Genomic DNA, 13,554 nt, shown 5'->3' on the forward strand with positions numbered 1-13,554 from the left:
AAGGCTCTGATACCAACTTGTAACGCCCAAAAATTTCAACCAAATTTGAATCTTTTTGAAAACATTACAACCATTTAAATCATTATAACTTTGTTTTCCAAAATGTAAAACATCAGAGTTTTTTCAGAAACATAAAAAAACATGAGGAACTGTACGATCAACCCTTCGCCTTGCTGTGATCCCCTGATGTACCTGAAACAATAAACTAAAAATTGTAAGCCTGAAAGCTTAGTGAGTTCCCCCAAAATACCGATACACTACGCATAAAAACAAATACCAATAACAGTATGTACTGGGTCTACAGTCTTACAGACTGGATTACCCTCTGGGCCCACAGTGTGAGTCTGGATTGCCTTAGTGGCCCACAGCTCACATCTGGCTTGCCATCGAGCCCACAGTACGGGTCTCCTTCAGCCAGTATCTGGAATGCTCCTGGGTATGTTGGTTACCGCACAGAGCAGTATCACCTCAACCCATCCCACATAATATGTCGACATATAACAGATAAGTACACAGACAGATAAACAGACAATATCACAGGTAGTCCTACAGACCTACCCTCTAACATATCAAACTAGCATACATAACTAACTCATACTCAACATAATACCAACTACTAGGATATCATATCCAATGGGCCGGCCTTGGTGCCTTAGACCCCTTAGTATAGTGAGGATAACTCACCTCGCAATTTATGTTGAAATACTGTAGGCCTCTGACTATGATCTCCCCCGGAAATCCCGAACTGTCACATAATAATAAATACTAGCTTAATACCCAGTATTACCCCCTTGACCAAGTGTCTTGAGAACTCGCTAAACTCATTCCTTTTATTGGGTCAAAGTCCCACAGCAAGTCCTTATCTTCAAGGTCCAAATACATAAGTCCACTATTGGCCCAATTTACTAAATTGGGCCCAATCTCCTTATTGGGCCTAAACCCATGATCCACTACCACTAATTGGCCCATAGCATCTTATTTATTAAGTCCAGCAAAGGCCCAAATCCCTTTAGTCTAAAAACAACCCAAAACCCGAAGCCCAATTGTCCATGGCCCAACAGAGGGCGTACTCCTCTGGTACACGAGGCGTACGCGGCCAGACGTTGACCACCATCGGGGTGGTTGACCCAGTATGTTGGGTGTACTGGATTTACGTTGGGCATACTCCATCTCTTGACAAATCCTTATTAAATGCTTAATGGCTTAAGCACTTAAGCCCAAACCTCGGATCCAGAGTCCTAACATGCCTAGGATCCATAAAGTCATGAACTTTATCACTTTGGACGTCCATAAAGTTCTTATTGCTTGGTCTTAATCCATTAAGACCTTATTCCTCTTGCATGGGATGCATACAATAAATGGGACCTTATTTTTATCATTCAACGTCCCTTCAAGAGCCTGGAAGGACATCTCTTTTCGACCAAATCACAACATCCACCATTTATGGCTTTTGGGACAAGGAATGCTTCATATAAAGTAAAATGAAGAGATCTAAGCATATATGCATAAAGTTTGGAACTTTATACCTTCTGGAGCTTCTTGAACACAAACTAACTTCAGATCTACAAGATCGATCTCTTCCTCCAACTCTTGATGCAATGATTTTCCTCTTTAAGCACTCAAGAACACACCAAGTGAGCTTAACACACAAAAAGGAAGGCTAGGGTTTGAGAGATACGAGTTTGATTAGTGGAGGTTGAGGTAAAAGAGGTGTGGGTGCTCAATATGTTGCTTATATAGTCCCCAAACCCTAAATATTAGGGTTTCATCCAGACGTTAGTACGCCCATCATACTCAAGTGTACGACCAGCGTACTAAGGCAGACCTTAATACGCTTAGCGTACCCTTAAGTATGCGTGGCATACTCTCTTTTGGCCCAAATTGCAAGTTTGGCCCTTAAACTTATCTTCGCTCCTCATTCTCAAACCCAAGGACTATAATTGGCAAAGTAATGATAGAAGAGGGTTTGGAAATACCTGCGAAATCTCGGGACGTTACATACCTTCTCTTGATTTTATCTCTTTTTTAGCAAATGAAATTTTTTACCACTTTATGTCTTTTACCCTTTTACCAATTTACCGTTTATGATTTTGAAATATATTCCATGGTTTAAAATTATAAATTAGAATTATGTTTTATTTTGTAGGATCTTAAGATCCCGATCTCGATCTTGCAAACCCAAAACGATCATACGTAGGATTCCGATCTTGATAACCTTAATTTCATGGCCTCTTCCACCGAAGCACTATCTACCAAATACATGTGTATAATAATTTTGACTATGTTAATAACCTTTACATGTGTTTTGAGTCACACTCATCAGCTATCTCTATAACATACTTCAATGTTGGATGTTGAAAAGAAAAAACGTATATTAGATCCGTCTTTCAAACATATTTTCAATTTGAGGAAACTTAATAAATATGAAAAGCTGACAAAATTATACATCGTAATTCTTAATAAAATGCCTAACGTATTGAGTTCACAAATTGCTGTCTTTTTAGAACAATCGTTACAACTAATACTTAATTGAATTTGAGGTCATGTTTTCTTATAAAAATAATGTGACGAATTTTTGTTGAAATTTTAATGTTTCAAAAAAGCTGTTAATTTGCAGATGACATGAGAAAATCTCTTTTCTCATACGGCATGTTATTTCGTAGATAACATTTGAGAAAAAAAGATTTCTCATATTTCCACACAATTTCACATATAGATATTAGTGGGTTTTGTAAATGTAATCTGCTCTAAAAATATTTCACTTAAATACACCTTAGGACTTAGGAGTTTTAGGTTTAATGTTATCCAATGAATTATAAAACAAATAACTCAAATGCTACTTCTCTAATGAAAAGTAAGGGTGATAAAAATATACGATTTAAATAGCAACGGGTTTGAATCAAGACGAGTGATGTTAAATCTAAAGCAAGTGTAGGGTTTGTTCCAAGAAATTAAATATCATCAAAGGTCATGGATGAGGCAGAAAAAAAAAGGATCCTTCGATGTTATTATATATATATATATATATATATATATATATATATATATATATATATATATATATATATATATATATATATATATAATTGGGTACTGTATAGTTGTCCGCTTTACCCTGTCAACACCCCCATGAATAAATGTTCTTTTCTCCGTTTTCAAGATAAATTTACAAATAATCAAGGCATTGCAGTTTACAATACTTGACTATAATAATACCAATTAAAGTATTTTAAATAACATATACGTATAAATATTAATAAAAACCAACTCGTGACTTGTTCCCTTCTTAAGTTAACATTTTAATTTATATTCGACCAAATAGACATAATGCCTAGTCTATGCATGAATTAAGGTTCCAAGTTTCCGCGTGTCCGCGATCTCAGGTTACTTGTTTGGGTATTATGTGTATAAGTACCAACTAGCCTTGTTGCAAATGTACCAAGAAGCCCCACCACTATTGACTATCCGTCTATCCCACCATACAATTACATTGTCTTCCTTTTTTAGGCATGTTTGATAGAATTCAACAATATCAAGTTGCTAAAAGAATACCCACCATCACAAAAGTGATTGTAAAAAAGTAACACATATACGACAATTCCTAGATATGGTTTTACAAACATCCACTCTCTTGTACCTAAGGCATTGTTTCAAGGTAATGAGTGGAGTATTATAATGATATAAAAAATATTCCCATGAAATGTGATTCTCTTATTTGGTGGAAAAGACTTATTTTTTTCATTTATACGAGAAATTTAGTGAGAAGTAATTATTATTTATTATAGTTTTATTTTAAGATTTCATGGTATCTTTTTTTATTTTTTAAATAACATTTTAGATAATAACCAGTTTATTTTAACTATTTTAGATCATAACCGATTCATTCCATTATGTTATTCGGTTCATTCTTTTGTAATGTCGTCATATCTTACCAAACGTACCAAGTAGTCCTTAACGTTGTGTTTCCTGGTCTTTATTAAGGAGAGAAGTGAAAAAAAACAAGAAAAATATAAGTGTTCTTTGGGTTTTTAATGGAAGAAAATGAAAAGAAAAGAAATTAAATTATTGTAATCTCCAATCCGAACTTTCATTTCTTTCGTTATGTCTGTGAATTTAATAAAGGAAGGAAAATAAAAAGGAGGAAAAAGAGAGGGCGAAGAAAAAATAAATTCCATTTTCATATTTTTCATATTCGAAAAAGCAATGGAAATGTGTTGAAGGTAAAATCTAGAATTGTCTTACGATGTAGAACATGTCTTACGTGTGATGCGTGAAGAAAATTATGATTATTATAGAGGCTACATTTTTTATTTTTTGAAAATACAGACTAATATACTTTTAAGTACCAACTAAGTAAAATCTAGAATTGTCTTATGATGTAGAACATGTCTTGCGTGTGAGGTTATGATTATGGAGGCTATATTTTTGATTTTTTGAAAATACAAACTAATATACTTTTAAGAACCAACTAAGTCTCAAATGAGATTTGAATCCATAACCCCTCAATTGAAAATATCATTCTTTATGGCTAGCCCAAAAGTCCTTTATCTCTTTTATAATAAGTTGAAGGGTTATTCCATAATAACATAACCTTAGAAGCTTATATACTGTGGTTGATTACTTTCTTAGTTTCTCCTTAAATGAAAATTAGAAAATTACATTATTATCTTTTTTTCATTTTTTCCATTAAAAATTGAGGAATATAATATATATTTTTTTATTTTCTTTGCACTTCTTTTTAGGTTTCTCCTTAAATATTGTTCAGGAACACAACAAAAATGGATGGATGTGGAGAAAAAGTAATTCAATACCCATACAATGATACAAAACATTGTCATTTATTAGTTTTGCATTTCAACCTAACATAAAAAAAAGATTATGTCTTCTTTCAACAAGCATTACAAGGATCAATACACCACTTGAAACAACTAATGAAATTAAAAGAAAATCTACACTTAATCCAATTATACAAAACTAATTGGATATCATCCTCCAATTTTAAAAAAGAGCATCTTTTTGTAAACATCAAAGAATTTCACGTATTCCAAATTAACCAATCACATAGTACATGAAGATAAGTTTGACCTTTTTCCGGCGAAAAAAAGTCCGCTTCTCTTTGTCTTCGAGCTTGAATTCTTCAATCCACTGACATACATAATTTCTATTTTTTTTCTTCTTCTTATCAGAAACCGGGGTTGCGAACACTGTTAACAATTTCAATCTATCACCAGGAATCGAAGCTAACAACACTCCATTTGATTAACCAACTCCAAATCTGTTTTGAAAAGTTTCACTTAAAGAAAGTGTGATCCACCTCCTCATCATTCATGTGACAAAAGGATAAGTCACCAACTCCAAATTAACACTCTATTAACAAGATTTTTAGCCACATAAACCTTATTGGAAATCACACAACAAACAAAACAATTAATTTTAATCGGAACCCAACTAACATATGTATCCATTTTCTCCACTTACAATGGAAATTCATTTACTCCAATATCGAGTCCAAGCAAATCCAATTAAGAGAATCAAGCGCCTTATCAAAATTCACCTTAAAAATAAGAATTTGCTTATTCACCTTTTTGGCCCTAGTATAAAAGTTTATTAATCATAAGCAGACCATCAAGAATGTCACAACCTTCCACATACACTGATTGTTCTTGACCAACAATGTCCCTTAGGACTTTTTTAAGTCTCACAGAAAGAATCTTTGAGTGAATGTTATACATGCACCCAATTAGATTAATTGGCTTATAATCTTTTAAGTATAAAGGGTCAAAACTTTTAAGAATTAGAGAGATGAACGAGGCATTACAGCATTTACTAATCGTCCCCAAGTTTTCAAACTCCTTCAAGTAATGGAACAAATGGGATTCAGTGGTAAATGGAGAAATTGGATCCATGGTTGTCTTATTTCTTCTAGAGCATCAATACTTGTCAATAGATCTCCTACTGAAAAGTTCTCCATTACAAAGGGCGTTAGACAGGGGGGTCCATTATCCTCATTTTTGTTTATAATTGCTATGGAGGGATTGAATATTGCAATCAAGAGTGCTTCCCAGCAACATCTGTTTAACGGTCTCAAATTACCTAATAATGGCCCATGTCTTACTCATCTGTTCTACGCGGATGATGTCATTTTTATTGGAAAATAGGAAAGAAGTTGCATCAAGAATTTAGCTCAAATCCTCAAGTGTTTTCATATCAGCTCTGGCCTCAAAGTAAACTTACACAAGTCTAGGTTATTTGGTATTGGCGTGACTGATGATGAATTACAAGTTCAAGCAAATGTTCTAGGTTGTGCAAAAGGATCTTTTCCATTCATGTATCTGGGAATCCCTGTTGGGGCGAATATGACCTTAAAAAAGAATTGGCGACCGGTAATCGAGAAGTTTCAATCGAGATTGTTGTTGTGGAAAGCTAAGACCTTATCTTTTGGTGGTCGACTCACATTAGTAAAATCAGTTCTTAATAATCTCCTGACATATTATTTCCCATTATTCAAAGCACCAAACGGAGTTATTGAAGATCTTGAAAAACTCAGACGTAGGTTTATGTGGGGTGGTGACGACACAAAGAAAAAAATTCATTGGGTACCATGGTCAAAAGTAATTGCATACAAAAAAGATGGTGGTCTCGGTGTTGGTTCTTTAAAAGCCCAAAATCTTGTTGTCATCACTAAATGGTTATGGCGACTCAAATCAAACACAGAAGCCATATGGAACAAATGTATTGTTAGCATTCACAATTTATTCAGAAAACCATTATGGTATCTGGCGAAGAAAACAATCTTGGGTGTTTGGACTAATATCGCCAAGGCCATCAAAACCCTTCCTGATACACAAATTGATCATCAATCATTATTCTTCGTGGTTCCCGGTTCGAATGTGCAAGCTCTGTTTTGGTTGGATCAGTGGTGTGGTAATGATACTCTTAAAAACATGTATCCAATGTTGTGTGAATTGGAGTCCGTAAAAAGATGCTTCATCACTGAAAGAATCTCTGATTCAAGTTTCACATGGCGCTGGAAATCAGCACTTTCAGGGGATAATCTTCTATCAAAATTTTTGCAATTATGCTCGACCCTTAACAACATCAGAATCAAACCTGATGCGTTGGGTATTAGATTCAACCTCAACAATGATGGTGTATACACGGTAAATACACTAAGAAAAAAAAAATTGACTCTATGGCGTGTTCACACAATGGCTTGTTGATCGAATGGTCAAAGATCATTCCTCTCAAAGTAAGGTGCTTCGTATGGCGAGTTGCTTTGAGAAGAATACCAGATGCAACAAAACTTGTTTGGAGGGGTATTAATGTCCAATCCAATTTATGTTTGTTATGTGGAGTGGAACCTAAGACGATAGATCATCTTTTTGTCACTTGCAAGGTTGCGGAAGAAACATGTGATTAGATTTTCAAATGGTGTGGTATTTCTAGAAGGCAACTATCCAACATTGAGGAATATCTCAACTTTGTTGCTTCTTGGGGGAATTGCCCTAAGAAAAAGTTGGTGGTCAATTTAATCTTCTATGGAATGATTTGGTACATTTGGGTGGCAAGGAACAATAAGGTATATATAATAAGATGATTACTACCCCGACAAAGATAGCGGATGAGATTATCTCTCAATCATTCTCGTTGTTTAAATATAGGAGTTCCAATCCGCACGGTAGTTGGATTGATTGGTGTATTTCTCCTTTTAATTTTTGTTAATTGTCATTGTACTCTTTGTGCTCTTGCTCATGATCTAGTTACTTGCTAATCATGTGGCTTTTAATATATTTACCGTTTTCAAAAAAAATTAAAGATATCTTCTTTGAACACCTCCCAATACTCGTTTATGAACTTGATGGTAAATCTGTCTTGAACATGAAAATAGAGTATATTCTTCAATTGTCCCTCCCTTATCTTCTCTCCTTATATTCTAGGGAACACTATGTTCCTACGCAAAAACAAGGATTATTTTATCAATCTCGAATATATCTGCCTAAGTCTAGTTCAATCTCATACAACAATTCCTAGATATGGTGTGTCCCCAAAACATGTTTCTCTTGTCAACACGATAAAAATTGTAAATTTTTCATCTCAACCAAAAAAATATGGAACGAGAAGTTTGCAACCTCTCAAATATACAAAAGATGATCCAGTCCAATCTCATGCAACAAACAACCTCTTGTTTACTTAAAAAAGACGTAATTGCCCTTGTCCTATCCAATCCCGTCAAATCCGATCTGATATGATATACATGCAATTAAAATGCTAGTGTTTTTATTGATTTCTCAACTCGAATACAAATGATGTAGATGTCCGCCAAAATTTAACCCACCTAACAACCTCTAAACAGAATGGGAAAAGGGAGGAGGAAAACATACAAATGTATGTAATAAAAATCAAATCTTCTTCAGAGGGTTTTACAAAGAACATAGACACAGAGTAGCATTAGCATCTGCACCAATTTCTTCTTCATCAGTAACCATAACCTGAGTTGTCCATGGGGTTTCCAGCAACCATTGGTTCTGGCTCCTTGATTTCAACCACCACAGCATCTGATGTAAGGAATGTCTTTGCAACTGACGATGCATGCTCCAAACAACATCTCACCACCTACACATACATACATACATACACATCAATTCATTCATTCAACAAATTCAAAATTAAAAAACATGAAACTTACCTTTGTGGGATCAATAATACCAGCTGCCATCAAATCTTCATATTTCCCGGTTGCAGCATTATACCCAAACTTATAATTATCACTTGCCAAAACCTATTTTAAATTACAAAACAAATCCACACATTCAATAATACTCAAACACTCAACATAAACAAACAACAAAAAAATCTACCTTCTCAATCACCACACTTCCATTAACACCCGCATTTTTAGCAATCAACTTCATCGGGTACCCAAGTGCCCTTTTCACAATTTCAGCTCCCACTTTCTGTTCATCATTCTCAAGAGTCTCTTTAATGGCATCCACTTTAGCAGCAAGGCGCAACAATGTGCACCCACCCCCAACCACAATCCCTTCCTCAACAGCCGCCTGTATCATATCATATTTTATCATGTCACAATTTTTCTACACTAAAACAACTTATCAAATGTAAGAATTTAAGAATGGATTGTAGAGATTATAACCTTTGTTGCATTGAGAGCATCCTCTACTCTAAGTTTCTTTTCTTTGAGTTCAGTTTCAGTTTGTGCTCCAACTTGAATAACAGCAACCCCACCGGATAATTTTGCAATTCTTTCATTTAATTTTTCTTTTTCATAATCTTGTTCTGCTGCCTCAACAAGGTTTCTAATTTGAGCCACCCGTCTGTTCACCAACTCCTGTGTGCTTCCATCACCAACAATGGTGGTTGTGTCTTTGGTCAACACCACTTTTGCAGCAAGCCCTAGAACCTCACTTCCAGCATTCTCAAGGGTCAACCCTACCTCCTCTCTGATTACAGTTCCTGTACGCAAAAGAAATTTAAAAAGTTTAGGGACCAAATGTGGACATAACGAATAGTTGAAAACCCTTTATTAAAAACAACATAATATGAAATACTTGCCTCCAGTAAGAATAGCAATATCATCAAGATATTGACTTTTTCTGTCACCAAAACCAGGTGCCTTGAGAGCAGCAATCTTTAATGAACCTCTTAGCTTGTTGACAACAAGGGTAGCAAGGGCTTCTTGTTCAACATCTTCTGCTATGATTAAAATCGGGTATCCTCCCTTTATGGCATCTTCCAAAACACCAACTAAATCTCTTGCGTTTGTTACCTTTTTATCAACAAGAAGCAACTACAAAACCCCATGAAAGATTGAATTAGAATACAAAGATAGGAACAATTGTGTGATAAAAAAATATATTTTATATAATATATTATTATTATTATTATTATTATTATTATTATTATTATTATTACCTTGCAGTTTTCAAACTCAACTGACATTTTCTCACTATCGGTAACAAAGTATGGAGAGAGGTAACCACGATCAAACTGCATGCCTTCAACTACATATAAGTGGTTTTCAGCACTCTTTCCTTCTTCAAGAGTGACAACACCTTTTCTTCCAACTTTACTCATTGCTTCAGCAATCATTTGCCCTACTTCTTCATTGTTTCCTGCACTTACAGCTGCCACATCTGCCAGCTCACTATCTGTAACCTGTGATTTTTCACATACCATTAGAAAAACATCTAACAATTACATGTTTTTTTGGTCTCATAATAAAGACAAAGACAAAGACAAAGACAAACTTACTTCTTTTGACATCTTTTTGAGTTCTTCAACAAGGGCTTTAGTGGTTTTTTCAATGCCTCTTGTTATCTGAATTGGGTTAGCGCCTGCTGCCACCACCTAATGAATAACATTAACATCTTGATGAGTGTATGAAGAACACTAAATTTAATTTAGTTGAAGTATCAAGTATCAACAAATTACCTTAACGCCCTCTGTTATTAAGCCTTGTGCTAAAACAACTGATGTTGTTGTCCCATCACCAGCCAAATCATTTGTCTTTGAAGCTGCTTGTCTCACCAGCTTGGCACCAATGTTCTCAACAGGGTCTTCCAATTCAACCTAAATTGAAAAGAAAAAAGAAAAGAAAAGGGTAATTTTTTAAAGTCAAGAAACATGTAGAAACAAAAACAAATATTGATTTAAGATCATAAACTATGAAAAATATACCTCTTTAGCCACGGTGACACCATCATTTACAATTTTTGGAGAACCATACTTGCTTTCCAACACTACATTTCGCCCTTTTGGACCTAGAGTAACTCCTACAAGATCTGCAAGCTTGTTGACACCAGCCTACACACAAGCACATATACATATCAGCAAAAGTGCAACCAAAATCACCATAAGGTAACAAAGTGTCAGTTTGATGCTACCTGCAGCTTCTTGATAGCAGACCCGTCCTTGTTTAAGTAAATCTCTTTGGCCATTGCATTAACCTTTAGGGTACTTCTTCTATGCATAACTACATTTTGCCTTCTGTGTGCAAGAGGAGTGGAAGATATAGAAGAAAATGAAGACAAGCTTTCCAATGAACTTGTGACTGCCTTGTTTGTTGACCCAAAAGTGCCGATGGAAGACAAGGGAGTAATAGACGCCATCTTCTAACAATCCTCAATCCGTTAGCTACAAACATTTCAAATGTAAGAACCTCAAAAAGTATCCGACTTTGAAATCAAATGATGACACATCCATAATTCAATTACTGAAGATACAAACATTATAGAAAGCTAAGAAATGTCCCAATATTTCTAAGCCAATTACCCGAATAATTGTCAAGATGTCAAATACTTTCACCTACTCACAAAAGGATATTAATCATTATCTTGATTCACAAAGAAAGAAATCTAATCACCTAACTACTCCCTGGGAGCCGAGTCACATTTACCAACTCACATGGATATTTATCATTAGAAAGGTAGTCAAATTGACAAGAACATGAACAGACAACCGGAGAACGGAGACTAAAAGACATATCTTTGAAAAAGTAAACAAGCGTGAATTGAAAAACGACTAAAGTTCAAATTCAAGCACCAAGGTAGTGTTATAAATTCAATCCACACCACAAAATACCTCGGTACAGAGTTTACATTAACCAACAAGTCAATTTCACAAGAAGAAACCTGAACGAATAACATCGAAATCAAAGATAAACAAAGAATTGTTGACAGAAACAAATCAAAAACAGCACAAAAAGAATTTCTAACCGGTTGAAAACCCTAAATGTTAACACACAATTAATTGAAATTCCTAAAAGATAAGATTATGAAAACATTGTTTTACCTGATAATTTGCAACGAGAGAAGAATGGTAGACGAGAGCAGAGGAAGTAGGTGTGAGTTAAGTGAGTATGAGATAACAAAATTTTAGGGTTTAAGAAGATAAGAATGACGTCATTCTCACCTCATCACGATTGTAACCTCCGGTCTAATAGAATATTCTAGACTTATACCAACTCGAGCGTAAGAGAAATTGGGCCTTGAACCGGGCCCAAATTATTGAACCAATTTTATATCAATACGCTTTAGAAATATTTAAATTTCATTCAATAAAACGAATAATATAATATTTTTAACAGATGATGTAATCATTTTATTGTTCAATTTATAACTATATCATAATTATCGTAAGCAAAATAATAATAATAATAATAATAATAATACGACAAACTAATTGGGCCTTAAACCGGGTTCATAGCATTACTCCAAACAGAAATACAATCCAATTTCAGTTACATGATCAAGAATTTCAAAAACGACCTAAAAACACTTCAATCAAACCAAATCGAGTACAGAAATCAATAACAAAACCTAGAAAATTAAATGGATAACAAAATCAATCCTAAACCAACGATCAAAGCAATCACAAACAAAGAAATCGAAAACGATATCGCTGAGCTTGACGAAGAATAACGCGGACTAAATGCGGGCGAGCCACCATAACCGGAGAACTGAGATGGCGACGGAGCTATGTCGGAATAAGGGCTCTCCGGCGGACTAGAAATCGACGGTGGGAAGTCAGAACCAGGGTCAGAACCCATCACCTCCAACTTCATCTTCTCACCTTCTTTACACCGATCAGAGTCACCGCTGATGATATACATCGTTCCCACATTATCAAGATTGATCACGGAGTCGCCATCGCTGAAGAATGCGATCGGAGAGCTAGCATTACAGTGGTAGAACCCCCATTTTTTAACCACGGCGACTGAATCATTCTTGTAACGAAAACCTGTGAACAAACACAAAATCAAAATCAAATTCCAAATCAGTCTTGATTTCAGTAAGTGTAAAGAGTTGTATGAAAACAGAAAAAGATTTGAACAGACGGAGGGTATCGCCGATATGGAAGTTTCGTCTGGAGGCCCAGACAGTGTAGAGTTCGGTTTCGTTGGTTGCAGGGATTCGCCAACCAACGTCGCCGCCAACTGGGAATTCGATAGCGCCGACGGTGGTAGTGACGGCGGCGACTGCAAAGAGAAAGAACCAGAAAAGATGCAAAACTGTATGGGAAGCGAAAGAATAAGCGGAATCGGAAGCCATTTTTTTGCTCGTGAAAGGTTAGAAGAGGGTGGTGGGGATTTATATGGTGTTGGAGGTTGAAGTTTTAGGGGTGAGGGTGGTCGACGTGGGGACGTGGGGTGGTTATTTGAGGGGGAATATAGAGAGTTTTCAAAGTTTACTGCTTTAACTGTTTGTACTATTGCATTGACGGTTGTACCATTTCGAGGTTTTTAATTTTGACTTGGTCAGAATTATGTATTTCCCCTAAATAATTTTTGCTTCGGAGAATTACACCGAACACATCATAAATGTTCCATTTTCACAAAGAATATCAAAAAGTTGAACTCTTAAATACCTCTTTACTTAAAGAAAATCAATGAAACTACCCAAAACATCACCTATGCTTATATTGGACACGACTATTTTAATGGTGGGATCATAGCTCGCTTAAAATAATTTGTGTTGGTACTAATATTTTGAAGTTGATAAGAACGAAACGAATGACATTAAAGTTATGTGGTCGAAT

General features: G+C 35.3%; 2 protein-coding genes across 2 annotated transcripts; both read right to left on the reverse strand.

Moving 5' to 3' along the window:
* Positions 1-8,255: 8,255 nt before the first annotated feature.
* LOC145054464 (ruBisCO large subunit-binding protein subunit beta, chloroplastic) lies at positions 8,256-11,941 on the reverse strand. The gene is made up of 11 exons (XM_079002668.1): positions 11,809-11,941; positions 10,902-11,151; positions 10,696-10,821; positions 10,450-10,587; positions 10,270-10,365; positions 9,931-10,173; positions 9,571-9,805; positions 9,152-9,471; positions 8,859-9,056; positions 8,687-8,779; positions 8,256-8,613 (listed from the first exon to the last, which is right to left on the reverse strand). The coding sequence occupies exons 2-11, from the start codon at positions 11,124-11,126 to the stop codon at positions 8,476-8,478; spliced, it is 1,812 nt and encodes a 603-aa protein (XP_078858794.1). The 5' UTR covers positions 11,127-11,151; positions 11,809-11,941; the 3' UTR covers positions 8,256-8,475.
* A 263-nt stretch (positions 11,942-12,204) lies between these two features.
* On the reverse strand, positions 12,205-13,110 carry LOC145051666 (early nodulin-like protein 7). Its single transcript, XM_078999527.1, has 2 exons — positions 12,854-13,110; positions 12,205-12,756 (listed from the first exon to the last, which is right to left on the reverse strand). The coding sequence occupies exons 1-2, from the start codon at positions 13,065-13,067 to the stop codon at positions 12,344-12,346; spliced, it is 627 nt and encodes a 208-aa protein (XP_078855653.1). The 5' UTR covers positions 13,068-13,110; the 3' UTR covers positions 12,205-12,343.
* Positions 13,111-13,554: the final 444 nt, after the last annotated feature.

Source organism: Lactuca serriola, chromosome 5, assembly GCF_051521515.1.
Source record: "Lactuca serriola cultivar US96UC23 chromosome 5, Lser_US96UC23_V15, whole genome shotgun sequence".
Lineage (NCBI taxonomy): Eukaryota > Viridiplantae > Streptophyta > Magnoliopsida > Asterales > Asteraceae > Lactuca > Lactuca serriola.

Coding starts and splice junctions, on each gene's coding strand:
- LOC145054464 (XM_079002668.1), bottom strand. CDS start 11,126: ATGGCGTCTATTACTCCCTTGTCTTCCATCGGCACTTTTGGGTCAACA. Junction 10,822..10,901: donor CTGCTATCAAGAAGCTGCAG/GTAGCATCAAAC, acceptor GCTTGTGTGTAG/GCTGGTGTCAACAAGCTTGC. Junction 9,057..9,151: donor ATGCTCTCAATGCAACAAAG/GTTATAATCTCT, acceptor GATATGATACAG/GCGGCTGTTGAGGAAGGGAT.
- LOC145051666 (XM_078999527.1), bottom strand. CDS start 13,067: ATGGCTTCCGATTCCGCTTATTCTTTCGCTTCCCATACAGTTTTGCAT. Junction 12,757..12,853: donor CCATATCGGCGATACCCTCC/GTCTGTTCAAAT, acceptor GTTTGTTCACAG/GTTTTCGTTACAAGAATGAT.